The sequence below is a fragment of the Sapajus apella genome, unplaced genomic scaffold (genome assembly GCF_009761245.1).
Source record: "Sapajus apella isolate SASKATOON/1434 unplaced genomic scaffold, GSC_monkey_1.0 scaffold44, whole genome shotgun sequence".
Classification (NCBI taxonomy): Eukaryota; Metazoa; Chordata; class Mammalia; order Primates; family Cebidae; genus Sapajus; species Sapajus apella.
The window spans coordinates 700157-727872 of record NW_022436984.1 but is presented as its reverse complement, the minus strand read 5'-3'; the positions used below and the strand labels follow the sequence as shown (position 1 = coordinate 727872).

The window sequence follows — 27716 nt, the reverse complement described above, 5'->3', positions numbered from 1 at the left end:
TGCCACCTTTCCAACTCACCTTGACAACAGGTGTTTTCCTGCCCAGCAGTCCTAAGACCTTGGCCCTTCTCTGAGATGGTCATGGTTACTTGCCACTAGGAGAGGAAGGGGTCTAAGTGTGGGCTAATTCCAGGGGAAAGGTAGCAAAAACATGAGATGCTGTTGTATTCATGACCTCACTTTGGGTCGGTATTTTCCTACACCTGCTACTTTATATACAAACCACTGAGAAAGCAGAGTGTCTCAGGGAACCATGTGAAGGTGGTAACTGGCCATCATACCTGCTGATCACCATGGGGGTTTGTGAGGGAAGCTGAATCAGCCCTCCCTTGAGAGTTGGAATGTACAGCACATCTCTAATACTACTGATCTGAAGCATTCAAGGAAACAAACAAGAACTAAAAAACCAGCAGAATTATCTTTTTTTTTTTTTTTTTTAAACTGTGGTTCAGAAGGAAGAATTATCTAACTTCTTATAGTCTCAAGTCAAAAATAAAAAGGTCCTGGCAAGGAAATTACACCTCCTGGTCACTGGCCAAGAATTTTTCTAGAAGATGGCCCCCTGCTTTTCTTATTAAGACAAATCTGGGACATGAATCAAGTGACAAGTTAGGCAGTGTAATTAGGGGAGCAAGAGAAGTGTCTAGAACACCCACCAGGTCAAACTTTAGAACCATGGGTGTGGACTTCCCCCACTAGGAGCTTAATTACAGCCCTGGCTACAGTCTTCAGGATGGCAAGGGCCCAAGAGTTTGTTATTCTGAACCATAACTAGGGGAATCTCTATGAGGATGCAGACAAGAATGCTAGAAATCAAATGTGTCCTTTATTCCACCTGGCAGGCATCCCCAAGAACATATGCCGAGTCCTGTCTCAACAGGCAGATGGAAGGTTCCCTGGGCCCAAGGCACACAACTACCTGGGCTCTGCTCTCCAGACAGACGATAGGCAGGGCAGACAGTGGAGAGAAGCTGAGCCTTGTTGCAGAGCCCCCAAGCATGATGGTGAATGGAAAGTTGGAAGAAGCAGGACTATGAGCGAGGGGCTTAAGGAGGCATTTGGGACAAGTCGGGCATTTTAAAGTGAGGACCCTTTTGAGGTGAGAGGCATTTTCATCCAGCCCCCCATGTCCACTGACAGCCACACCCAGGCTTCCGGTGGAGGTGAGGCTGCTGTTTCCCAATGTGGTGCTATATTCTTCTGGAAGTCCCGTTCCTTCTGCTGTGGCTGGCTAGAGCTGTGACCAAGAATGGGAACAGAAGGCTGCTGAAGTCTGGAGAAGCAGGAATTATTTGTCAGAAGAACACAGAAGCTAATTGCTGGGAGTTCCATCTTTTTAGAGACAAGCTGTTTGGGGTTTAGAAATGAGACGGAAGGCAGTGGAAGGCAGAGGGCAAGAGCAGAGCTGTGAGAGGCCATCAGCACAAGGACGGAGGCTGGGGGCCATGTGCAGTAGGGCCAGAGAAGTGTCCAGTAAAACTGTGGGCAGGAGGAGATGCCGCTGGGCCCTGTCCCCACCAAAGATGGAAGAACTGAGGTGGAGGCAACTGGCCACTTGTCCAGGAGAGAACTCAGGCACCAAGTCAAACCGGATCCCATGCAGAACTGCCGCCTTCTCCCCGTTGCAATCTTGGATGGTCTGTCTGTCCACGCAGAAACCAATGGCCAGAGAGCCTACTGCTGGGATATCAGGGCAAGTGCCCAGTCTAAGAAAGCCACTGTGATGTCCTGGAGGAAGAGCCAGGTCCAGTGGACAGCCTCACTTAGCTGTGTCTTCATGCAGTCCCAGGTCACCTCACCTCTGGAAGGAAAGTGGAACATTTTTGACTATGCATGTGTGTAGCTGTGTCAATCTTGGGTTTGAAAGCTTAGACCCATAATCCTCATCCCAGGGTGGCCAGGGTTGGCAGCGAGGGGCAGGACAGTGTGGGAGACTGGACAGAGATGGCTTGTCCCTGGGGCCCAGGGATGGGGCTGCTGGGGATCCTGCTGGAGCCCTGGGCGAAGGTCTCACCTGCATGCCTCATGGCAGTGCTCCTGGGCCCAGGCCAGGGCCTCAAGCAAGAGGTGCCACAATGGCAGCAGCACATTCTGGTAGAAAAGCAGGGGCAGCTCTCTCAGATAGTGGAGCAGCTGATTCAGGGGATCAGGGAGCTGGATCTGTAGCTGGACCATGGAGAATGGATGGGGTCAGAGTACCCGGGGAACTGCATCCTGGCCCTAAGGACTCAGGCCACACAGTGCTGCCCTTTGCCCAGAATTCTGCTCCTGGGAAGACCAGCCCTGCATCCTCCTCCTTTTTTCTTGAGATGGAGTCTTGCCCTGTGGCCCAGGCTGGAGTGCAATGGCGTGATTTCGGCTTACTGCAACCTCTGCCTCCTGGGTTCGAGTGATTCTCCTGTCCCAGCCTCTTGAGTATCTGGGATTACAGGCATGCGCCACCATGCCCAGCTAATTTTTGTATCTTTAGTAGAGACAGGGTTTCACCATGTTGGCCAGGCTGATCTCGAACTCTTGACCTCAGGTGATCTGCATGCCTCAGCCTCCCAAAGTGCTGAGATTACAGGCGTGAGCCACTGTGCCCAGCCAACCAGCCCCTTCTTTGACTCCCTGTCTCTGGCTTACCCTCTGAGAGAGACTGGTGAGGCTGTCACCAAACCAGGCAAGGTGAGAGGCACAGTGGGCAGAAAGGAAGCTAACTGTGGCATTGGTGTGAGCCCAGGCCAGCTGCAAGCTGGGCCGCACTACAGTGAGCAGGTGGGAGCCCCAGATCGGCAGTGTCTCCTCCAGCCAGCTGTGGAAGATAGAGGTGGGGGTAGAAGACTCTGAGTCTCCTTAGGCCTGCTCAGCTCCCAAGAAACAGCTCGGGAAAGGGAGGCCATGGGAAAGGAGAATCACAAGCACTTCCCACTGGCTGTCACCTCCCTGACACCAGGCCTTCCCTCTTCCACCTCTCCTCTCCCCTCCCTGGGAGGAGCTTACCTGTAGCCTTGCAGACTGTAGGAGTAGAGCCTGGCACACGCTTGTTGGCTAGCAGGCAAGAAACCAGATGATCGAAGCAACCGGCCAGTAAGGGAGGCTGAGTAAAGGGGGCCTCTGGTGAGCTGGGAGGTGAGAGGGGCAGGGACTGCGGAGACAGACACTACAGGGCCCAGAGCAGGCAAAGCGAGGCACTGGGCAGAGCTTTGTGCGCTCGGAGGGCCACAGAGCCGGCTCCAGGCTGCTGTGGAGGGAGGCATGCAGAGCTGCCCCTTCTCCTGCTGGGCCAGGTGAGCAGGAACGCGGCTGCCAGGTGGAGCCCGGTTCAGGCATCAGGAAGCCTCAGGTTGAGGGTCTGCCTTTCTACTTACTAGCCATGACCTAAAGCTAATTGCTACATCTTTCTGAGACCATTTCCTTGGAAGTTAAAAGGAGGTAACACCTACTTAAATGATATCATGAATATGTATACACTTCTATACTGCAAAGTCCTAGTCCAGTCTGAAATGGTAGTGTTACTCAGCAGGATTGCGAACTCGTCAGGACAAAGATGTGTGTTGTGGGGGGTGTGCTACAAAGCTCTGTGCCCCGCCCATGCCATCCTCCTTGCTTGACAATTGCTGCTTACCCTGGAAGGAGCTGTGTGACCGGAGGTCATGGCACATAAAGCCTACAGCAAAGACCAGCAGCAAAAGGAGGAGCCGCATCCAGGGCAGTGGAGGACCCTGAACCTGCTGCAACAGGCCCTGGGGGGAGGGGAGCAGGAGACAGTTGTCAGAAGCGAGAGGGGCTGGGCTTTGCCTCCAAGGGCAGACCTCAAGCCAGGCCGTCCCAATGTCACGTCTTCACATTACCCCGGGGCAGTGAGGGGCTCCATAGACAGGTGGGGTAGGAATGTGACACAGGCCCAACCCGGGTGTGCCGAGACAGAGGTAAGATAGCGTGTGGGCTGGAGAGGGCCGGGTGCCAGCACCTTACAGGCTGTGTCACAGGTGACGACATCCTGGTTGTTACCGCTGCCCTTCCTCAGCAGCTCCTGGTTGGTAAGCTTAAAGGACTGAATGGTTTCTTGCAAAGACTTCTGTACCTATAGGCAAGAAAGGTCTGGCCTGTGAGGGAATCCAGAGCTTCCATCCTGCTTCATTTTCCATGCCAAGTGTATCAGCAGTGTCCCTTCTCAGGGAAGGGACAGTGGCTGAGGAGCCTCCATTCAGAATCCAGAATCCAGATAGGGCTCAACCTGCTACGTCCTCCCAGCTCCTCACCTTCTTGGGAATCTGCGCCCAGGAGTTGAGCAAGTGCTCCAGCAGCAGACTGTGGGAAAAGCACAACTCCCTGGTCAGGTGGCTCACTCAGCCTCGCCCATCCTCCCATCCTCCCATCCGCCCTGGCTCCTTCAGGCTCCACCCCCACCCACAGAGGAGCAGCTTCCTAGAGGTAGCCCCAGCAATGTTCCCACTTAGTCTGAGAGGTGTCAGCCCTTGGAAAAGTGACCCATGCTTCCCTTCTGCTTCTAGCACAAGGACAGGCCTGCCCCCCACCCCACCTGCCTGGACTGTGACAGATGCTTAGGGTACAGCTGCCTCCAGACGCTGGCGCTGAGGGGGTCCACCGTCAGGCACTCCGTCAGGTTGCTCAGGAGCTGCATGGGGCACAGATGGAGAGGCTGCTGGTGGCATGGGGCTGGTGGAGGGGGAAAGTGCTAAGAGGTGATCCCCCTCCCCTAGGCGAGGCCACCCAGGCGGCACATCCACCCTAAAGGGCGGAGAAAGTGTCAAGACTCCAGAAAGCTCTCTGAGAGGCTGTAAAGCAGGAGGCTGGGGCTCCTGAGCTAGAGCTTTGAGCTTAAAGAGCACTCATCTGCAAGTGACGGGCATCGGAAACCACCCAGACCTGAATGTGCTGTCCCTTGGGATTCATCTTCCGAGGGTGAGCTCGAGTGAGCGGGGCAGGGAGCTAAGGAAAAGCCTCAGAATGGGCTCTGTGAAGGCAAGGCCTTTGTCCGCAGACAGGGACTGCTGCAGCTGACCCCTGGGGAAGGAAAAGAAGCCTCCCACCATGTCCTCACCTCTTTCTTCATTTCAGGGGGACAGCTAGGTGTGGCTCTGGACAGGAAAGAAGGGAAGTAGGTGTGCAGGGTGGAATCCGGCTTTGCTCCAAATGCCAGCACCTTCAGTCGAGGGTAGAGCTGACACAGCTGCTCCTGCAGGCTGAGTGGGGTGGGGAGGAAAGCCAGGCCTAAGCTATAAATGGATCTGTGTGATGTGAACCTTTTGCTTGTTTCAGAGCCCGTGCCTGTCTTGGGGGAATAGTCACTGAGGACATTGCAATCGTTCTGAATCTTTTTACTGAGACCCCTTGGAAATCTGTTGAAAGCCATCGACCCTCTCCCTAAGAAGATGTCCATATGCCAATCACACTAAAGGGTCCATATAATTTTTTTTTTTTTTTTTTTTTTTTGAGACGGAGTTTCACTCATGTTACCCAGGCTGGAGTGCAATGGCGCGATCTCGGCTCACCACAACCTCCGCCTCCTGGGTTCAGGCAATTCTCCTGCCTCAGCCTCCTGAGTAGCTGGGATTACAGGCACACACCACCATGCCCAGCTAATTTTGTGTATTTTTAGTAGAGACGGGGTTTCACCATGTTGACCAGGATGGTCTCGATCTCTTGACCTCGTGATCCACCCGCCTCGGCCTCCCAAAGTGCTGGGATTACAGGCGTGAGCCACCGCGCCCGGCCAGGGTCCATATAATTTCAAGGGATCACTGTTCCCTTGAAACCCACTCTTGAACTTCCAGGTTGCAAATCTCAGATCTAGGATGGCTGGGAAAGAAGGGACGGGAATATGTAGCCTGGTTCTGGTGCCGGGGTCCCTGCACAGCAGGTGTGCCCCACAGCAGTCCTACCTGGGTGTCAGGGAGTTGTTAGGCATGTACGCAAAGTCCAGGAGTGGAAAGAAGTCCTTGGGGCCGATCATGCCAAAGCCCTTGGTCAGGTTGGGATGCATGCTGTGGGGATAAAGAAACAGGCTCGCTGGAGACTACCACCCATGCCAGCTGTTTTGGCCATGACCCCAGCTAAGCCAACATCTAGGCAAAAGGGTGTAAACTCTACCCCATCCGCCAGCCCTTAATAGCTCCCTCTTCTTCCTTCCTCACCATCACATTCTAAGGTGGTGGGAGGAGCTGGTCCTGATTTTCCTCATGTCCATGGAGACCAAGATCATAGCCTGCCGTTTTGCTCTAACAGCCACTTGTGACACCCTGAGCCTTCCCCTTGCTGCCCTCGCCTTACTTACACAAGCAGCCGATCCAGATATGCGATGGCAAAAGGAGACAGAGACTTGATGCCCAGCACAGGCAGCATGATCCCCAGCCACACTGTAGAGGTGAAGGTCAGGAGGGAAGCCTCAGGCTTGTACCTACTGGGGGCATTAAAGAGGAGTTTTCCAGCTCCAAGGCCCTCCCTCTTTCTTCCCTACTTCCCTGTTACCTTTCAGTCCCTCGGTGAGGTTGGCAAAACCTGCTTGACCCAGGGCCCACATGATGGTCAGACACTTTGCTGGTCGGCTCTGGTGGGACCTCAGCAGTTCCAGGAACTGAAGAGACCGTTGGGGAAGTCAGATTGGGATAGGACAAAATACCAGGAACACCCTCAAAGCCAGGCGGGAAGGGAGATGTCAACTGGAAGAGGGAGACAGGCCAAGCAAGGGTGGAGCACTATGGCCGTGTGGTATAGGGATTCAGGTTGTGGGCTCTGCCCATATCTGCCATTTATTGGATGACTGACCCTAGGAAAGTTACTGAACTCCTGTGTGGTGCAATCTTTTCATCTATAAAAATGGGAAACAATAGCAGTACCTGCCTCCAATGTTTCCAAAGCAGATACACAGTAGGTGCTGATAGTATTACTTATTATTACTAGGCTTACAGGCCTTCCACTATCCCAAACCTGAGTCCAACAACATAGATTCTGCCCAGGCTCCCAAGTCCTAGCTTCCTGGTGTCCCCACCACCACTGAGAGCTCACCTTGCCTAGGTTTGCAGTGGCAATCTTGGGCTTGTCTTGCAGGATGGCCTGGATACATATGCGGTAACCATGCAGTGAATCCCCTGGAGAGATACACATTCTCACATCTGCTTACATTACTTGGCATCCCAAACCTGAAATCCCCCATTTTTCAGAGGTGAGCCCGGGGCCCCAGGTCCACTGACTCCTAACTTCCTCCTCCCTTTCCAAAAACAGCGTCAAGATTAGCACATTTTTCTATTGGAAAAAGAACTATTGAGCAGTACTGAAAGCAGGAAAAAAAGGAGGCAGCTCCCAAGATGGTCATCCCTCACATGCCCCTCTCACCTGGTGTCTTATCCAGCTCTTGCAGCATGGTGAACAGACAGTGGTCAAAAAAGAGCTCCAGAGACCCTGCTGCCTTCGCCAGCAGCCCCCGGATGATCCCACGCAGCTCCCGGCTCACCAGGCTGTAGGGATAATCTAAGGCCCATAGACCTCAATGTGAGTGCTAAGACCACACAGCCATCAGCTCTGAGAACTCTGGTGCTCTCCCTGAGAATGGTGAGTGGAGGCAAAGGCCCTGCACTGAGGCTAGGATCCTTCTCTGAGGAGGCCCAGAGGGAGGATCACAGATTGAGGCCCAGAAACATTCACAGTCACGATGATTTGAGAACAGCTCAAATCACCAATGGAAATCAGGACAATGGGAGTCACTGGGATCTGTTACTAACCCACCACCCTTTTTTAATTTCTTTGAACTTGTCTGAGCTTGAGGGAGTTAAGACTTACCATGAGTATGCTGGCTCAGCGTGGGTTCACTTGGAGGAGCTTGGAGTTTGTAGTTGAGATAGCTGGCCAGGTCCTTCAACCATATGGATGGGTTTCCAGAGAACACGCTCTGGCTCTTGTCCAGTTCCTTCTGCAGGGCTGTCACATCCAGCTGCCAGGGACAACCCCCCCAAACCCCCCACCATGGCGAGCTGTGAGTGAGGGAGTAGAGAAATGGGGTAGGGGTGGGAAGATGGTTGACCTAGGTGGCAGTGGGAAGAAGGGTTTCCGTTTTTAAACATAAGAACGTGGAATGCTGCAATTCTGCTGCACCCACATCTTTAAGTATGAAACAGAACAGCTGAAAATGCTGATCTCAAGGCCCTAGCCTCTCAGGCCCTCCACATGTTCAAGAGGAAAACAGAGGGCTGGGCACAGTGGCTTATGCCTATAATACCAGCACTTTGTGAGGCCAAGACAGGAGGATCATCTGAGGTCAGGAGTTCGAGACCAGCCTGGCCAACATAGTGAAACCCTGTCTCTACTAAAAATACAAAAAGTAGCCTGGCGTGGTAGCACACACCTGTAATCCCAGCTACTCAGGAGACTGAGACATGAGAATGACTCGAACCTGGGAGGCAGAGGTTGCAGTGAGCTGAGATCATGCCACTGCACTCCAGCCTGGGAGACTCTGTCTCAAAAAAGAGGAAAACAGAGGACAAGGTAGAAAATGAAAGATCACTATTTCCATAGGACAGGGAATGATAACCAGATCACTATTTCCATAGGAAAGGGAATCATAACCAGTTTCTCTAGCTCCTCTCTGGTGTTTCTGGGTCTTCAATGCTCTCCTCTTACCAATCCATGTTTTCCTACAGATGTTCCATTTCCTTTATATTCTAAGTGCAGCATTCTGTTCCCCTGGGTTTCCACCTTTTCCTGAACTCCTCCTCTTAACCCTTAAGTGTCCCAAATCCCACAGGTTCTCGGCTGCCCATCCGCCTTCCCCAACTTTCATCTTCTCTACATCTCAAGCCCCCATTCTTTCTGCATCTCAAGTCTAGGCACACTCACAGCTTTCAGTGCTTCCTCCAGGCTGCGGAAGCGGCCCTGCTTCTGGTTTTGGTTGGGAGGAGTTGCCCCCTTCTTTGGCTGCTTCTTGTTCCCTGGTTTCTTAGGCTCCACAGCAGGGGGTGGGACCTGCTCCTTATTCTGCCGCTTCATGATATTTTCAAAGCCCCGCTCATAAAGGGTGCTTGTGGTCTGGATTGGAGCTGGGGTGAAGATAGGTAGAGAAAGGGGAGCCACCCTTAAGTCCCCAAGGCCTCACCTATCAGTGGTCCCTTTCCCCACACAGCCACCTAATTCATCTGCAGCAAAGAGCCTGTCCCTTCCTCTCTGACTGCTTAAGGAGCAGGGCAGGGTAGCGTCTTTGATTACAGTCCGTGGACTCTTTCATAAAGATGGGGCAGTTATTAGACAAATCAGAGTATGTGGGAAGAAGCAGAGAGATCGGATATAGAGGTTTGCCTTTTTCAGTGAGTGGCTACTAGTCTGGAAAGACAGGCTTTTCCTATCTTGGTCCTACCCCAACGCCTCTTGGTTCTGACATGACAACTCTATCATCAACAAGTGGCAAGCTCTCTCCGCTCCTCAGTGGAAGAACCAGGTGTCACCTGCAATTCTTGGTGAGTGTTGAGTGTGTGGCCGTCATTTCTCCCACTGCTGGGCTTCCTGTCCCTCCCTCCAAGACCTGCTGGTTACTTAAAGAGAAGGCACCGTGTATAATGATCCCGAGTGCCTCTTCCCAGCTCAGACACCTGCCCAGAGAGGCCAGCTAGCGCCCGGGACAGCTGGGAGGGTGTGCAGTGAACTGAGCGTCTGAAGATCAGAATCCTAGCCCCTCTGACATATGACCCTGGACAAGGTGTACAACTTCACTGGGCCTCAGTTTACTCATCTGGGAGGTGAGGACCGCAACCTTCCCTGGAGCTGCCTCCCGTGAGGCTCCAAAGAGACAACGCATGGGTGGCGCTAGGGGATGTGCCTGCGAGCTCGCGCCCAGATTCTGGGAACCGCTCGCTGCGACCCTGCCGGACAGGCCCGGGGTAGGCGGCGGCGCGGGGCAGGTACTCACGCGTCAGGTCGTATTTCCACACTCCATTTGCCTCCCCGAGTGCCCGGCGGTCCCCGCCACCGCCTCGGCCGCCAGCACTGGCCCCAGGCCGACGGCCCTTCTTCACTACCTCCCAGCGCCCCACACCCGCCGTCTTGGCCGCCATGGGTCGGAGCCCTCCCGCCTCTGCCACTTCCCCGGCTTTCCGGTCCCGAGCGGGCGCGCAGCGCTCTGCCACGTCTCCTCGCAGAGCGGCGCGCCTGGCGCCCGCCGCAAGGCAGCCTGGGACTTGTAGTCCCTCTCCTGGGCCGGGCGCTCCTGGGCCGGGCGCTCCTGGGCCGGGCGCTCCTGGGCCGGGCGCTCCTGGGCCGGGCGCTCCTGGGCCGGGCGCTCCTGGGCCGGGCGCTCGCGAAAGACGCTTCCGCGGCACCCTGCAGCCCCAGTCCAGGCGAGGAGGCCGAGAGGAGAGGCAATTCGCTTCTGAGAACGCTCATTGAGTGCCGATGTGAAGGCCACGGCACTGAACGACTTGGTAGAACTGTTTCTGTTTTTCTTTCCTTTATTGATCAATTGATTGATTCATTGACAGGGTCTCGCTCCGTCGCCCAGGCTGGAATGCAGTAGCGCGATCTCAGCTCACCGTAACCTCCGCCTCCAGGTTCAAGCGATTCTTGTGCCTCAGCCTCCCAAGTAGCTGGGATTACAGGAGCCCGCCACCACTCCCGGATAATTTTTGTAATTTTAGTTAACTGAGTTTCGCCATGTTGGCTAGGCTGGTCTCGAACTCCTGACCTCAAGTGATCAGCCGGCCTCGGCCTCCCAAAGTGCTGGGATTACAGGCGTGAGCCGCGGCTCCTGGCCACCGTTTTTCTTTCCTTTCTGATGGAATGGAAGTAGTGCTCCTCGCCTCTGGGGTGAGTTTGAAGACTAAATGCTTCCTTCCTTCTAGAAAAGTGCTGGCTTTACTGTTGCTAGTGATTAAACTTCGGGTTTAATGGGCTATACAAATCTATTGGCAAATAAGGAAGAGGATGTGGGCTTTTGAGGAAAGGGCAGAGTGTTGGGGAGCTAGGGTAGGAGGTGGAGAATGGAGAATACTTTTTTTTTTTTTTTTTTGAGACAGGATCTTGCCCTGTCGCCCAGGCTGGAGTTCAGTGGCTCCATCACGACTCACTGCAGCCTCAACTTCCAGGGCTCAGGTGATCCACCACCACGGATCACCTGACCCACCATCATGCCCGGCTGATTTTTAGTATTTTTGTAGACACGAGGTTTTGCTGTGTTGCCCTGGCTCCTCTCAAACTCCTGGGCTCAAGTGATCCACCCTCCTCAGCCTCCCAAAGTGCTGGGATTATGGAATTGAGCTACTGCTCCCAGCCTGAGAGTTCTTCTGATGGGAGGCTGAGAAAAGTCTGGGGTCTCAGACAGCCAGGGCTGGGTTTCCCCAATGGGAAAGAACAGGCTCTGGCTCCCACCACAAGAGTCAATCCCAAGTTCCAGATGTGTCAGGGAAGTGATGGAGAGCCCCAGACCTGAGGCATCAGCAGACAGGTTCCTGCTCAGACATCCACATGGAGGGTGTTAGTATCCTGGGAGCCTTCAGAACCTTGAAGCATCCCAGCAGAGGAGAATGAGGGAAGATAAAATCAAAGTGACTCATCACAATTAAGGAAATGTGCTATTTCGTGTACAACTGTATGTGAGGATGAGATTCCTACCTGCTATACTGAGGTATTATGGTAAGAAATATGAGGGTCTTAATTCCTACAGGGTGAACAGCTGAGGGAGCAATTAATTCCTTAGGAAGGAGATTAGCTTCCCGAAGAAGATGGCAGCTGATGGGTTTTGAGAAAGAATTTTCATTGGTTGGCTGGGCGTGGTGGCTCACAGTTGTAATCCCAGCACTTTGGGAGGCCGAGGTGGGTGGATCACCTGAGGTCAGGAGTTCGACCAACCTGGCCAACATAGTGAAACCCCGTCTCTACTAAATACAGAAAATTTCCCCGGGCGTGATGGCACATGCCTATAATCCCAGCTACTTTGGAGGATGAGGCAGGAGAATCGCATGAACCCAGGAGGTGGAGGTTGCAGTGAGCCGAGATTGCATCTTTGCACTGCAGCCTGGGCAACAAGAGCAAAACTCCATCTCAAACAAAAACAAAAACCTAAAAAAAGGATTTTCATTGGTCAAGGGTTAGGGTGGGTGGAGAGAACATATCGGTTGTGTGAATCTGTTCATGTAAACAAAGACCTAGAGGGTGGTAAACTGAAAGCAGTTCAATGGGACAGTGCTTAGTGGGACTTTGCAGGTGATGAGGTGTGATATAGTTTGGATTTTTGTCCATGCCCAAATCTCATGTTGAATTGTAATCCCCAGTGCTGGCAGTGGGACCTGGTGGGAAGTGTTTGGATCATGATGGTGGATCCCTCATGGTGGATCCCAGTTCTCATGAGATCTGGTCATTTAAATATGTGTGGCACTCCCCACCACCTCTATCACTCACTCACTCACTCTCTCTCTCTCTCTCTCACTTGCTCCTGCTTTTACCATGTGATGTGCCTGCTCCCCCTTTGCCTTCCTCCATGACTGTAAGCTTTCTGAGGCTTCCCCAGAAGCAGATGCCAGCATTATGCTTCCTATACAGCCTGCAGAACTGCGAGCCAATTAAACTTCTTTTCTTATAAATTACCCAGTCTAGATGTTTCCTTATAGCAATGCAACAATAGCCTCATATGAGGTTGGAAAGGGATCTGAGCCCATATGCCAAGGAACTTGCCTGCCAAATCTAGACTTTATCCTTCAGGCCCTGGGAGACCAGTGAGAAGGTGGTATGATCCACTCTTTTGGAAGGGTAAATGGGGCTGTGTGAAGTGTTGGTAGGGGAAAGTAGGGGGTGGGGGATGAGCATGTCTTGCTGCCTCCTTCTACCTGTCCTCCAGCCCCTTTAGGCCTGACCATGGCTGAGCTTTGCATCAGGTAGCTCTGAGATGCAGTGCTTTTGCCAAGGACCATATATGAGCTGATAATCAACTTATTTTTCAGATCATTTGAGCTGATCATTGATCAACTCAGGAGACCAACAATATCTTCTCTTTGTTTGACCCCTCCTGTGTCACATGTATGATCACAGAAGAGACCTTGTTTTTGGAAGGGAAACAGAACTAGCTTTCCATTGAGGCAAATGAGGGGGCTGCCCCCATGGTAGAGTCGCACAGAATGGTGGGAGAGGGGCTCTTTCATTGGGATAGTCTGGCAAGTTACCAGTTACAACTTGGCATGTAGGACATAGAAATCATTCATTTACTTATCCAGCAACCTTTCCTAAGCATCTTCTCTGTGTCAGGCCCTGCACTAGGTGGAGCTGGGAGATAGGCTCACTTGCTTGTAAGGAGCTTGAAGGCTGTGTGGGAGACCAATTCAGAGGAAAGAAACAGTATGAGGTACCAGGAAGAGGTGGAGGAGAAGGGAGTGGCTTTACATCCTTAAGCTCTCGGTATTAAACAGCAGCCTTAGACACTAGCCATGGAGGTGGGCTTGGGTAGGCCCCCCCATGGGGTTTAAAGACCCAAAAGATGTTGGGTCAAGGAGGACATGGGTGTCTAGTGTGGGGGCAAGCAGAAGGGTGAGCTCTCTGAAGCACTGTTTTACCCACTGGACTACGTTTCTATTGCTGCTAAAACAAACTGCCACACACTTAGTGGCTTAAAGCAACACAAATGTGTTATCTTCTAGTTCTGGAGGGCAGGAGTCTAACACAGGTATCTCTGGGCTAGAATTGAGGTGTCAGCAGTAGTGGGCTCCTGTCTGGTGGCTCTGGGGGAGATCCATTTCCTTGCCTTGCCCAGCTTCTAGAGGCCACCTGCATTCCCTGGCTCATGGCTCCCTTCTGCCTTTAGAGCCTTTTTTATTTTATTTTGTTTGAGACAGGATCTTGCTCTGCTGCCCAGGCTGGAGTTCAGTGGCGCGATTATAGCTCACTGCAGCCTCGACCTCCAGGGCTCAAGTGGACCTTCCATCTTAGCCTCCCAAGTTGTTGGGTCTACAGGCATGTGCCACCATACCTGGCTAATTTTTCTATTTTTTTGTAGAGATGGGGTCTTGCTGTTGTCTAGGCTGTGAGCACAGGAGATGGAGATCAAGTGATCCTCCTCCCTTGGCTTCCCAAAATGCTGGGATTAAAGACATGAACCACCACACCCTGCCCACTCTGACCCTTTCTGCCTCCTGCTTCCATTCTTAAAAACATTTGTGATGGCCGGGCGCGGTGGCTCAAGCCTGTAATCCCAGCACTTTGGGAGGCCGAGGCGGGTGGATCACGAGGTCAACAGATCGAGACCATCCTGGTCAACATGGTGAAACCCCGTCTCTACTAAAAATACAAAAAATTAGCTGGGCATGGTGGCGCGTGCCTGTAGTCCCAGCTACTCAGGAGGCTGAGGCAGGAGAATTGCCTGAACCCAGGAGGCGGAGGTTGCGGTGAGCCGAGATCGCGCCATTGCACTCCAGCCTGGGTAACAAGAGCGAAACTCCGTCTCAAAAAAAAAAAAAAAACAAAAACAAAAAAAACAAAAAAAAAATATTTGACTGGACCCACCTGGGTAATCCAGGACACTCCCCCTATTTTAAGATCAGCAGATTAGCTACCTGAATTCCATCTGCAACTTTTTTTTTTTTTTTGAGACAGGGTTTTACTCTGTTGCCCAGGCTGGAGTGCAGTGGAGCAATCATGGCTCACTGCAGCCTTAACAACAACTGGGATCAAGCGATCCTCTTCCTTCAGCCTCCTGAGTAGCTGGGACTACAAACACGTGCCACAGTGCCCTTCAAATTTTATTTTTTATAGAGACGGTATTTCCCTATGTTGCTCAGAAAGGTCTTGAACTCCTGGGCTCAAGTGATCCTCCCTCCTTGGCCTCCCAAAGTACTGGGATTACAGGCATGAACTACCATACCCGGCCCATCTGCAGCCTTAATTCCCCTTTGCCATGTAACCCATATATTCACAGCTTGTGTGGACATGGGTGGGGGAGGCACTGTTCTGCCTTCCACACCCACTTTACCTTCAGGGTGAGGTCTCAGGCTGAAGATGAACATGGGGCAATGCAGAACAATGGCCTTAACCTTTCCTGGTATCTACCTGTAATCATGGGGAAAAGCCTTTTAAAACTAGGTAAGGGAATGAAAAGTCATCAAGATAAGTAAAAGCAGGCAAGGAACTTGGAGGAGAAAAAGAGACAGAGAAAATAAGGCCAGAAGTGTCTCTGTAGGTGGGAGTGGGAGTCAACAGGGGAGGTGGAGGTGATCGAGGAACAAACAGATATGAATTGCTTATTCAAGGCTTGAATCTGGTGTCATGAGAGAAATGGTGGTGGTCTTGGAAGAGGCCATGGGGTGGGGCCACAGAAGAGACACAGCTGCATGTTGGCCATACTCAGGGTGGTGAGGAAAGCAGCGCTAGGCTGCGGCTGGAGGAACACCCTGGAGGTCACACCTCTGTGGTCTGTGGGGATGAGCCCTGAACCTCAAGTCAAGAGGTATGAGTTCTAGTCCAGGTTTCTACCATAGTAAGTGGGTCATGCATGTGGGCCTCTGACCCCTTAGCAGTAAACGGGGGGGCTGGTCTAGATTACCCCAAGATGCTCACATTCATTTCCACACTCTTGGTCTCTGCTGGGCTTCGAGGACATGGGTATGGCCCTTTGTCAGGCACATGCCAGGAGTGGGGCTGTGCAGATGGCATGGAAGGGTTCCTGACTCTCTGTTCCCACTGGAGCCAGCTCTAAGAAGGAACCACTTGGATGTTGCTGTCCTGGGCTTCAGCACTCAGAACTGCTTGCTCTTTGTAGCCATCCCAGCTCTCTCTGTCATGTGAGTGCCTGTCCCCAGCTGAATCACTATGGTGAGGTGTGTGAGCTTTGACAACAGGTGGGGGACAACATGTAGTTCCCCTGGCCCAAAGGGGACTGAAGCTAAGCACCTCTTGGCCAGGCCACCACGCTGCCCTATGGCCGCTTCACTGGCTGCCCCTCATCATGGCCAAGGGCCCAGAAATTTCCTCCCCAGGGACGGGGGGTTGGGGCCTCTGCCTGCCTTCAGAGCCCTATCATCAGTGTTGGGCATTGGTGGTGTTTTCCGGGCCTGTGGGAGGGTGATGGTGAGGCTGTGCTACAGCCATCACCTCCGGAGAAAGGGGCGCATGGGAGGTGGAAAGCCCTGGACCTGGGCTGTGGCTCAGTTGAGGGACACATGGCATGGACTTTTACCACACAAGTTTATTTAAATAAAAGTGAACACATATGCAGGCTGGTGCCCGAGGGGCAGGGGGTGGGGAGGGCAGGTGGGAAGCAGACGGACAGTGGGGTCCAGGCAGAGTCTGTGTGGTGAGCCAGGTGGCAAGAGGCAGTGGCTGGGGGCCTCTGGGCAATGCTGGGCTTCGGTGCTGGGGCAGGGGGCCTTGGGTGGGTGAGCCTGGTGCCAGGAGGTCACTTCCATCCCTCACATGCTCCCCTCCCTCTCCCTTACCCCCCTGAGCCTACAGCACTACCTCCTCAGCCCCCTCTCCCTCTCCTGACATCAGCCTTCCCTTCAACTACTGAGAAGCCAAAAGACAAAATAAATTAGAATGGGTGAGTCCTGCCCCAGCCCCCAGCCTTGGGGAAGGGAAGCCAAGCAAGGCACACTGCCCCGGAGCCCGTGCTGTCAGCCCTGGAAAAGAACAGGTAAAGTGCAAGGAAAATCCAGTAAGTAAAAATATACCAATGACTTTGTCAAATACACAGCTGCTGGCTGTCAGGAGCAGGTGGCTGGCTGGGGCGGGTGGCAGCAGCACCCTGGGAAGTGTTGGGCAACACAGCAGAGAGACAACGGAAATAAATAGGGTGGGTGTGGACAGGGGTCCCGCCAACTGGGCCAGTGCTACCCAGGACGGGCTTCTGCCTGCTTCCCGGCCCCATGTCCCCAAGCTCCGCTCGCCTGGCTCCCAGTGCTGCGGCACTGACACAAAGCACCCGGCTGACTGTGTTAGGAAAGGACTGTAATGTGGGGGTGGAGCGGGGAGGGAGGCACGGGGAAGCTGTGCAGTCAGCCAGGGCTGCGGCCGCCCTCAGTACTCGTCCTGGTCTTCTTGTTGATGCTCTTCAATCTCATCGTCCTCAGGGGGTGCGAATCCTTCCTGCGGGGTGGGAGGGGGGGGAAAGTGGTGGGCCAGGCAGGGCTTCTCAGGTCTATAGGTAGCTGAGGAGCAAGGGGTCAAGAGTCCGGGAGCCCTGTTAACAGGTGGCCCTGGGCTAGTGACTTCACCTCTCTCTCATTAGTAAATGTTCTCCACAGTCCTTTCTGGTCCATCACGCTTCTGGTCTTAGGGTCAGGCCAGACTGGGGAGGGCCCAATGGGCCTGGGAGTGCTCACCTCCGTGGCATAGAGGATGCTGATGATGCCTGAGATGACAGGGCTGTTTTCACTTTCATGCTCCTGGCAGATGAGCTCGATGTCACGAAGTTTGCTGAAGTAGAAGTCACGCTCCTTCTCCAGCCCATCCACTGTCAGCTTCAAGTCCACCAGCTGCTTGGGGACAAGGAAATGTTCAAGCCAGAAGTCCCCGCCTCAGGCTCCCCTGCCTGCCCTCCTCTTGTCCCTCAGACACCCCAAGGGCCTGGCTTTGGTGACAGGGCTTTCTCAGCTACCCTTACCCATCCGACTCACCTGCTGGTTGAGTTCAAGAATTTGGGCATCAGTCTCATGGCCACCATTTCGGGCTGATGGAGGATTCTTCCGGAGGATGCAGGGTGGGGCCACGTTGCTCAGCCGGCCGGAGGTCTGCATGTTTTTTGGGCCTGTGGGGGATGTCCTCTGTGGAACTGCCCAGAGAAAGAGTCAGGTGAGGCCACGTGAGCCCACAGTGCACATGGCAGGAGACAGCCTGGTGTGAGGACTGCGGGGCAGGCCCATGCGACAGGCAGGCACTCTCAACCCCCTGCCCCCACCCCCAGATAGGCATCTACAGCTAGGCCCCGAGCCTTGGCCACATGGATACTCCAGCAGCTGGGCTGCCCTTTGGCAAGGCCAGGAGAGCAGAAACTATAGGGAACTAAAAGACGGTGTAAGGTGTTGGGGTGAGAAGAGAGCTGGCCTGAGGGAGAGAGGAGATAAACTGGGACAGCGAATTTGGGGAAGTGGAGCTGGAAGGGTTCAGGGCCCTCTAGTACTGACAGCTAGAGGAAAGGCAGCTGGCACAGGGTCTTGCCTAACAGAAGCCCCAGCCCAAAGCCATCATCCCTGGGTGGCTGCCCCTCCTGGGGCCCTGTGTCAGGATGGGCTCTGTTGCCCTCTGCTGGGCGGGACTGGGTATCTGCACAGCGGTGGAAAAATCAGGGACTCCAGCTCCTCCCCAGCACAGCCAGCATGCCGTGGCCACTTGCTCACTAGCAACTGCACCTCCCTAGACAGCTAGACAGCAGGCTGCTTCTAGTGCAAAGCAAGCAGGCGGGCAAGTGGGGCAGGCCCAGGCGGAACAGCAGCGCAGACGGAGGAGGTGGCTCTGCTATGACGGGGTCCGACGCGGGCTGGGGCTGCTCCTCTCCCTTCCCCTCCCAATGCTGCTGTTTCTCAAAGGCCCTCCTGATTCTCTCCCTTCCCCTCCAGGACCCAGACAAAGCCTTGTTTCTAGAGACTCATCTTTTGAGGACTTAGGACTGTTGGGCCTTTGGAATGGGGTAAGGTGTGATCAGCTTGGCAACTCCTGCTCCTGGCCAGCCAGTGGGCAGGGGGCAAGAAGGGGCTGTGTGCTGGCACCAGGCTCTTGGCCTGGAAGCACCTGGATGGAGAAACCAAGCCACCTTGCTGCCCCATCATCCTGAGGCAAACAAGTTAGCTCATGCTACAAAACAAGGTGCCTGCCTTCAGCCTCATACCGCCAGCTGCCACCATGGCTGGTGCTGGTGGCTCTTCTCTTAGAGCAATTTTTGGAGCTCTCTCACCCACTACTTTCACTCCCCCTGGTCTAAGTGGCCAGCAGGCGGCGTCATCTGAACTCCGTGATAACAGTCTCCTCCAGGCTGGCAGGGCCGGGCCGTGGCCCAGGGGGCACTCCTGGCTGTGGAGGCCTGCCGGCCCGGCCCCCCACACTCCCTCCCCCGGCTCGGGCACGTTACCTGCTGTGCCAATGAGTTTCTTGGATTTGTTGAAGATCTGATCACCTGGGTTAGGAGGTGGCGCTACGTCCTGGCCCTGCCGCGCCAGCAGAGGGTTGTAATCCTTTCCATCATAGTTTGCGTCAAAGAATTTCTTAAACCACTGAATAAACTCAAAATTATCTTGGAATTTTCCTTTCACTAATTTCTCTACAGGAATGATCTGAAATAGACCACATAAGCAGAGTACTTTAGCCACCTGCTGCTGTAGGGCTGCCTTCCTCCGCCGAGGGCCACTGCTGTCAGGAAAGCCAGCCCCTGGGCTGCAGCGTCCTCCACCTTCTCCACCTGCCCCCCTCCCACGGCACCAGAGCAGACAGGTAGGCTGGCAGGCCCCGGTCTCGGATCCAGAGACATCCCTTCTCTACAGGCACTGTGTGGAAGAACTGTGAGGGGAGGCGTCCCTGGGCTCTACTGCCTGCATGTGGGCTGGGGGTCTGCAGCCACCGAGGCAGGAGAGTGAGCAAAGACACTTTCTTGGGCCCTACAGAGAGAGAAAGAAGTGGAACTTCACAGGAGCGCACACAGAACTCAGTGTTGGGAATGGGCAGGGTCCAGAGAGGAGGAAGGGAAAGGAATGTTGTCATGATGGAATGGCAAGTGTTGTGGGCTTTTCCATTGTGCCTTGAGCAGGGGAAAAATTGCTTCTGGAGAGTCGGGAGGTGGAGGGAGGCGGGAGCACTGGAATGACCCCAGCACCCCCTGTTGCCCAGGCTGGTGGGCCATCTTCTTCCCCAGGGTCACACAGCTGCTCGGGGCCCCCCCGGAGCGCAGGCACCTACTTTGTCGACACCCATCTTCTTGAAAGCTGCTTGCAGCACCTTGAAGTTGTGGATGTATTCATGCTCTAGCTTGGCCTGAAACTTCACTTTCCTCAAGTGCACACAGCCGGGGAAGAGCATGTCCATGAACTGGCAGTAGGCTGCCCCTGTGGAGAAGGGCGCTGGCTGAGGGGGCTCACTGATCTCCTGTGGGCTGCTCTCTCTCACTTCCCCAAACCCTGTCTCCTCTTCTCTCTCCTTGTTCTGGGGCTGGGGCCATTCCTACTTTCAGGATAGACATGGCCAGAATCCCCCCAGCTTTCTAAGAATAGCAGCAATGACTATTTATTGATGCATATTACGAACCAGCACCACACCAAACACTGCATGTAGATAGGGCAATCCCAACGGCAACTCTAGTTAGTTGGTGACATTATCTCCATCTTATGGATGGGAAAACCGAGGCCTAGGGCAGTATATAGTGACTTGCCCACCAGAAGAAGAGCTGAGAGTTGGACCCAGAGAGGAGAGGTCAGACCTCTGGCTCTCTTGCCGTCCTGGCGCTCAGCTCCCCGCTCCTCCTCTCCCTGCAGTCCTTCTCAGTGCCTCTCCTGCTCTTCTCTTTCCTTGCTCACATTTCCTGACTTCAGCTCCAGCCAGTCTGACTAGTTCAGTGCCTCCAGCTCTCCGCCTTAGTCTAATCACAAGCTACAGTCATGGGTGGGCTGCCTAACAATGGTGTGGTCAATGATGGACCACATATATGATGGTGGTCCCATAGGATTATAACACCATATTTTTATTGTACCTTTTCTATGTTTAGATATGTTTAGATGTGCAAATACTTAGCATGTGTTAAAACTGTTTGCAGTATTTAGTACAGAAACATGCTGTCCAGGTTTTTAGCCTAGGAGCAGTAGGTATACCACATAGCTGAGGTGTGTAGTAGGCTACGCCATCCAGGTTTGTGTAAACACACTATGTGATGTTCACACAACATCGCCTGAGGATGCATTTCTCTGGGCACATCCCCATCATTCGGCCACGCGTGACTGCTGTATATTCCCTGCTGTGTCTGCTCTGCCTTCTGGCCTTTCTTTCCTTCCAGCAGGGCCACTTCCCGTATTTCCAGCCTCCTACCTGAGCATAGCTGTTCTATCTTGGTGTAGTTGAGGTGCAGGGAGTCGTTGACCCACGCAAGCATATCATGGCGACTCAGATTTTCACTGGTCACAGATGTGGAGTACACATTGACGGCCATACCCCAGCTGAAAAGTAAGAAGAAAGGTGAGGTAAGCACTAGGGCCTCATGCAGCTCCTTAGCTGTCAGGAGAGAGGGGGTATATGATACTGGGAAGTAAGAAATGTTCCCTCCAGATTGGCCTTGCAGTTTACCCCCAGAGGAGGGGTCTTTAGACATTTAATGAGCATCTACTATAATGCTAGACATGTGCCAGGAGCTAGCAATTCGAAGTTAATTGAGATATGGCCTCTGCTGGCTGGCCATATCTTATCGCTCACGCCTATAATCCCAGCACTTTGGGAAGCTGAAGTGGGCAGATCATGAGGTCAGGAGATCAAGACTAACCTGGCCATCATGGTGAAATCTTGTCTCTACTAAAAATGTAAAAATTAGCTGGGTGTAGTGGTGCTCACCTGTAGTCCCAGCTACTTGTGAGGCTGAGGCAGGAGAATTGCTGGAACCGAGGAGGTAGAGGTTGCAGTGAGCCAAGACTGTGCCACTGCACTCCAGCCTGCAGCCTGGTGACAGAGCAAGACTGTCTCAAAAAAAAAAAAAAGATATGGCCTCTGCCTTGAGGCATTTACAGACAGGCAGATCCCCTCAGTAGGGAGCGATGGGGCAGTGAAACAGGCACATAAATGTTCAGGGACAGCACAAAGAAGGGCGTGAGCGCATCTGCTGGGCAGGGTCAGCGAAGGGCTCAGAGCAGAGATGTTGGAGCCTGAAAGTAATAGGAATTTTCCAGACATAAAAAGGAATGGGTGGAAGGCATTCGGGCACAGGGACTAGCAAGAACAAAGGCAGAGCTTATTCCGGGCACTCTGAGTTGTGGAGCAGGCCCGGGGAGCAGATTTTTCTGTTGGGGCGTGGCACAATGAGGTTGGCAGGGACAGGTTGCCAGGGCCTTAGGAGGAGGAATCTGGACTTTCTATTTGGAAGCCATTAGAGGGTTTTAAGCAGACAGTAACCTGACCAGATTTGTGTTTTAGAAAGCCAGCTAACCTTTGCCTCTGCTCTGAATTCCGACTCCATATTCCTGTGGCTGATGCAGAGGCACCTAAATTCTGCTTGTCCACAACCTTCCCTTAGAACATGCTTCTGGCTCCTATATTCATCATCCCAGTGAACGTCACCACCAGCTATCAGTTACCACCTTAGAAGCCTGCGGGGTCATCCTAGACAGCCTCCTCTCCCTCATGCTCCTACCAAGTCACTCCTCAAGTCCTGCAACCTCACCTCCTCAACCCACCCTGTTCTGCTTACCCTCAGGATTTAGGCATACCGTTGTCCCTTGGTATTCATGAGGGAATTTGTTCCAGAACATCCCCCATACCCAAATCAATGCATAGTCAAGTCCCTTATATAAAATGATGTAGTATTTACGGATATCCTCCTGTATGATTTAAATCATCTCTAGATTACTCATACTCCTAATACCTACTACCACGTCACTGTGATGTAAATAGTTGTTATACGGTATCGTTTAGGGAATCATGACATGAAAACGAAGTCTGTAGGTGTTCAGTACAGATGCAACGATCCATTTTTCTTTCCTGAATATTTTTTATCGATATTTGATTGAATCCACAGATCTGGAACCCATGGATGTGGAGGCTGGCTGTATTTTCTCTCTAGCACAGGCTGGCAGGAACCTCCTAAAAGGTCTTCCAGCCTCCAGTCTCTCCTTCCTCCTAATCTGTCCTTGACACTGTGTTGTTAGAATCTACCTAAAAGCAGGTCTGACCACCCCCCTCCCCCACTTCAAGTCCTTTCAGCCAGCAGTCATAAAAGAGACACTCATTGGCTGAATTTGCCTTGCAGACTTAAACTGTTTAGCACTCATAGTGTTGGAAACATTTTTGAATTAGTGCCCAATATATTAAAGTTGAGATGTTTAATAACTTGGGATTTCTGGCTTCTTTTGGCCACTCTGAGCCTGTGCTCCCGCACTGAAAGCAGCAGTTGGAGTGGAGCCAGCAGTGAGCCTCCTTCCCACCCCACAGAGGCCAAGGGTCAGCTGCTGCTGATCGCTGATTTGCGCTGTTAAGAAAAGGAGGACATATTTCTTGTAACCAGGTCTTTATCTGAAATGGAGAAACAAGACAGATCAAAAGAACTGTGTTTTCCGAATTGTGAGAACATGTGTTTCTGGAGTGAGTGAAGAATATTTCTCCAGGTTTAACAAGTAAAGTGTCTCTGTGAAATAAGAATACATCTTATGTACCTTATATTCTTACAGGAAGAATATTCCCCTGTCTGTTGCAGGCATCTGCTGTTAACACATGACTCCTCCTGACCACTTATCAAATCATAATGGGACCCCACCTCTGCAGCCTTATCTCCCACTTTGCTCCCCCAGTTAGGAGCCACAGGCAGCTTCCTACTCACCCTGTCTGGAATGCTGTCCCTCCCACAAAGTTTATTCATCCTCTGCTTCATGGTTCTCAGCTGTGGCCCCTGGACCTGCAGCACTGGGGCTATATGGGGATCAGCTGGTTAGAAATTCCAATTCTCTCGCCTTCCCTGAGACCTACTGAATGAGAAACTGCCTCTGACCAAGATGCCCGGAGGATCTGCAGGCACGGCCCCATTTGAGCAGCACTACTTTACAGAGGGAGACTCAGCAAGGCATCTGCAGAGCTGTGTACCCCTCACGTTCCTACCCCTGACCCCAGGCACATAGGATGGAGCATATTTAACTTAAATGAATGCTTTGAAGACAAATCATGAGAGAAAACCCTCTTCTTTATTCCTAGTTCTTCTTCCTTTGAAAAATAAACCTTGTCCTTCCTTGCCCAGGCAAAGGGAGGCCAGGTGGGGTCAAAAAGCCAAGAGAAACAGAAATGAATTATTGTCTTGGGAGCTTCTAAAGACTCAGGACCTGGCAGTTTCAGAGATTTCCGAGGGTAATGTTGACTGCACTTTGAGTCTCCTCCTACACAGCGGCTCTGCGCCCATGGCCCTGCATCTTGGCCCTTGCGCTCACCACTGGACTTGTTTATAAGCCAAGAGTGGGGTATCCAGGCCTGTCACAGGCAAGACGTTCAGTAACGAACTATTGACTGATGCCTCATGTCCTCTCCTCTTTCTGAATCGTGTTTCATCATCTTCCAGCCTGCGTTCCACGCCCCCACACCCCAACACCCCACTGGCACTCAGCCTCAGGACTTTGCTTTAGCTCCAGGAGACTTTCTCTGGCCCCCTCTGCAGGAGGCATGTGCCTACTATCCTACAGCACACTGGGCACGGCTCTTCATGGCATCCTGCACAGTCTCTTAAAATCATGTATGAAGCTAGGTGTGGTGGCTCATACCTGTAATCCCAGCATTTTGGGAAGCTGAGGTGGGCCAATTACCTGAGGCCAGGAGTTCGAGACCAACCTGGCCAACATGGTGTAACCCTGTCTCTGCTAAAAATACAAAAATTAGCCAGGCATGTAATCCTGGCTACTAGGGAGGCTGAGGCAGGAGAATTGCTTGAACCTGGGAGGTGGAGGTTGCAGTGGGCCAAGATTGTGCCACTGCACTCCAGCCTGGGCGACAGAGCTAGACTCTGTCTCCAAAAAAAAGAAATCATGTATGTGGCTGCCCCTTCCACCTGACTGTAAGCTCTTCAATGGGCAAGCTGTGTTCCATTCACTTTCAGCTTCCACACCAGTTCTCGGTGAATAATAACTGCCTAACCATATTGGTGGAGTGGAATTGCAGACTAGAGTTAGGGGACACACGAGTTCCCAGGACACACCTAAAGTAACAGGAGGAGGAGTGGATGCCTGGATGGACGCTAAGCTTGCCACAGGGGCAGAGTGGGCAGGGTCAAGGAAAGGGCATCTGATTTTGATGAGTATCATTTTGTTGTAGACTTCGAGAAATTGAAATGATTTGCCCCTGTCCTCAAGAAGTTCATAATCTTATTGGGGAGAGTAACGCACACATGAGAACAGTATAACCAAATGCCCAACAGTGTGGTGGAAACAGCAAGTGCCACGGGAAGTCGGGAAGGAGAGGGCATGCAGAGTTAGAGAGATGGATGTGAGTGCCCCCAAGGCCACAGTGGCCAGACTCTGCCAGGTCTCCAGGGAGGGTGCAGAAGACGGCCAGGAGCTGGTGCAGAGAGCACCAGCTATTCCGGGAACTGTCCAGAATGACTCTGCAGGTGTTCCACAGGCTCAGAGACTCATTTCCCTATGAGGCCCCTGGGGCAGAGTGATTCTGGGCCAGCTGTGGCTGACAGGCCTCAGAGGGGCTGGTCTGGTCTGGGGTGGTTCTGGGGGCAAGGAGTAGCCGTAGGCAGGCCCTGGGAGTTCCTGAGCCACTTTGGGGATTTTGTTCTGTTTAGAGTATATGAGTTTCAAGGGCTGACTACTGAAGAAAAGCAAAGGCAATGGTCTTAGTCCAAACATAGCCTCCAGTTTTTGACTGAAATCATTTGAGCTTCAAGGGTCTTCTAGCCTGGGGACAGCTTTCCTGGTTCCACAGGATTGGACCTGCTATTGGTTCAGGCCTCCTCCATGCATTGCAGAGGTTCTTTATTAGGAGAGTCCACTGGCTTCTCCTGCAGAGGCTTCAATAGGCTAGAGTGCAGCCCAAGTGTGTTTGTATAATATATATACATTATAAGTTACACACAAATATTTTACACATATATATAAAAATTAAAAAAAATACCTCTGGTGCACTGCCAGGTATGAGAACCACAGCCTTCATTTGATATGCATACTTAGCTGGGATTTACCGGCTTCTGTTGCAATAGCAAAGGCTGGAACGTTGGGACATTCTGCCACTTCTCTGGGGGGAAAATGCTAGCCAGTCCTTGGTATGCAGGGAAAATCTCCAGTTTCCCTGGAGTTTAGAACACAACTAAAGGCCTTGCTTTTAGGGCTCCCAAGAGTCACTAAGACCACATAGCTACTTGAAAAGTGCCCAGGTCTTCTCAGCATGGCCAGAAATTCCCAGGGTGGTCAATGCCTGATGATGGAAGGGCATATTCTACACCTTTGGTCTAATTCTAGGGTCCCATGAGTGGCAGTAGCGCCTGTGAGAAGGAAGTTGGAAAAAATGGCTCCTTGCAGGAGCCCAGCAATGACTCATGCTGTTACCCACTATGGGGCTTCTGGGGAAGGGGGTAGTTAGTAGCAGGAACAGAGCCTCAGTCCCCACTCAGGACTCACTCAGGTCCTCTCAACTGGTGCTACACTCTGCCCTAGTGGGGGTACATTTCACTCAGGAGGACTCATCCAGGCACCAAGGGGTCTCTACAGGATTCCTCTGCTGCATTTGCTAGAGCAGCATGAGGAAACAGCCTCCTGGTTTCCTTATGCCTCATCACACTGGGGAGGGCGGGATGCCCTTTTAATTTTCCTCTCCTACCTTTGGCTCTGTAAATAGGACTAAACATGGCCAGCAGGTGGCACCCAGGTCTTGAGCAAAAACTCCTTTAAATGTAATTCCCATCCCCCAACGCTGCTTTCCAGAGTTCAATTTAGAGCTCAAATTGGGAGCCTCTAAGAGCTGGGCTGGCTGCGGGGCATGGAGCACTGGGGCTGTTCTAAGGTCCAGGACTAAACTGAGCCAGCCTCTCTATCTCCCAAAACCACAGTTTCAACTCACCAAACAGGTCCAACTTCTGATTGCCTTTTGCATTGGGGGTTGACTTGGGCCTGGACTCACACCAGACCAGCTGCTGGAAGCAGAGGTGTATAAAATATTTGCCCAAGCATCGGGCTCTAAGTGGACCAGCTGCCTCCAATTATAGCAAAGATGTAGCCTGAGGAAACTCTTATAACACACTCGTTCCCAAGAGCTCCTTCACCTCCTGGGAGAGAATGGTAGGTAACCACTAGGAGGGGGCAGGCTCTGTCTGTCCCAAGAGATGCAGGAGCAGTGCCTTCCAACCCCATCCACATGTTTCTGCCATGATCTTTGGCACATGGGACTGTCAGGAGAAACAGACCCTGACTGGATTGTGGCATGTCACCATCCAGGCAGATCCCCATTCGAGGATCAGACTGACAACGTGGCCTTGGGAAAAGCCTGTTCTGTAGGGCCTTGACTCCTGCTATCAGGAATACAGTCAAGGGAAAGAAAAGTTGAGGAGGTTTAATCTGGTGATTTTGCTGAGTCACAGGTTCACGGTGCATTTACAGGCAACTGGGAAAGGCAATTACAACTCTCATTGCCGGAGGGGAAGCTGCTGGTCATTCTGCAGACTAAGGCTTTAAAAATGGTCATCAAGACCAAATCCCACTAACCTATGGTCAGAGGGGTTTCTAGAGACCATCTGCTTCCTTCTCAGGTAATTAGGACTGGACTTAGATCTAGGCACTTATATTCTTAAATCATAAAGATGGCTAATAAGTCTGTACAACTGAAATTTCACATTCTATAATGACCTTATCACCAGCCTAAATCTAATTTTGGCTTTTTGTTTTTACATCTATCTTCCACAAATATGTCTTGAAGGTAATTTAGGGGCACTCGGTCTTCTCTAATTATCTAGAGCTCCTTTTACCCCAAGTTTAGCCTTGTTCTGGCTGGTCCCTGGAAGAACTTCCTGCAGTTGCCAGGCCTCCACCCTCTGCCCAATGTGGGTAAGAAAGACACACCAGGTCTACCAGTCCTACAGGAGGTGGCCAGCATGCCTCCAG

General features: G+C 52.5%; 2 protein-coding genes and 2 long non-coding RNA genes across 7 annotated transcripts in view; 2 read left to right on the top strand and 2 right to left on the bottom strand.

Annotated features, from left to right (window-relative positions):
* Positions 1-807: 807 nt before the first annotated feature.
* On the bottom strand, positions 808-10146 carry TMEM214 (transmembrane protein 214). Of its 2 annotated transcripts, none has more exons than XM_032301272.1 (17): positions 9899-10146; positions 8836-9035; positions 7783-7933; positions 7339-7473; positions 7012-7094; positions 6475-6580; positions 6281-6362; positions 5889-5990; positions 5048-5189; positions 4530-4621; positions 4245-4293; positions 3953-4066; positions 3608-3725; positions 2983-3079; positions 2626-2794; positions 2015-2166; positions 808-1801 (listed from the first exon to the last, which is right to left on the bottom strand). In XM_032301272.1, exons 1-17 carry the CDS (start codon positions 10041-10043, stop codon positions 1675-1677), a joined length of 2064 nt encoding a protein of 687 aa, XP_032157163.1. In that variant the 5' UTR covers positions 10044-10146; the 3' UTR covers positions 808-1674. The 2 variants fall into 2 exon arrangements, 1 of the variants encoding a protein (XP_032157163.1); XR_004276003.1 differs by having other exon boundaries at positions 1001-1801; positions 2983-3104.
* Positions 10147-10196: 50 nt separating this feature from the next.
* LOC116566760 lies at positions 10197-14128 on the top strand. Its single transcript, XR_004276004.1, has 3 exons — positions 10197-10409; positions 13222-13318; positions 13967-14128. It is a non-coding gene; the product is annotated as an uncharacterized LOC116566760 (long non-coding RNA).
* Positions 14129-16132: 2004 nt separating this feature from the next.
* The window catches only part of MAPRE3 (microtubule associated protein RP/EB family member 3), a 58120-nt gene continuing 46536 nt past the window's right edge, over positions 16133-27716 (bottom strand). The window contains exons 1-7 of one of the 3 annotated variants that reach the window (XM_032301269.1): positions 21484-21512; positions 20968-21095; positions 19849-19994; positions 19028-19229; positions 17580-17734; positions 17286-17438; positions 16133-17049 (exon numbers count right to left, since the gene is read on the bottom strand). In XM_032301269.1, coding sequence (XP_032157160.1) covers positions 16981-17049; positions 17286-17438; positions 17580-17734; positions 19028-19229; positions 19849-19994; positions 20968-21088 — 846 coding nt within the window. In that variant the 5' untranslated portion in view covers positions 21089-21095; positions 21484-21512 and the 3' untranslated portion in view covers positions 16133-16980. Of the gene's footprint in view, positions 17050-17285; positions 17439-17579; positions 17735-19027; positions 19230-19848; positions 19995-20967; positions 21096-21483; positions 21513-27716 lie in introns of those variants that run through there. The other 2 variants (XM_032301268.1, XM_032301271.1) reach the window with 2 other exon arrangements.
* LOC116566757 lies at positions 17675-19196 on the top strand. The gene is made up of 2 exons (XR_004276001.1): positions 17675-17754; positions 18519-19196. It is a non-coding gene; the product is annotated as an uncharacterized LOC116566757 (long non-coding RNA).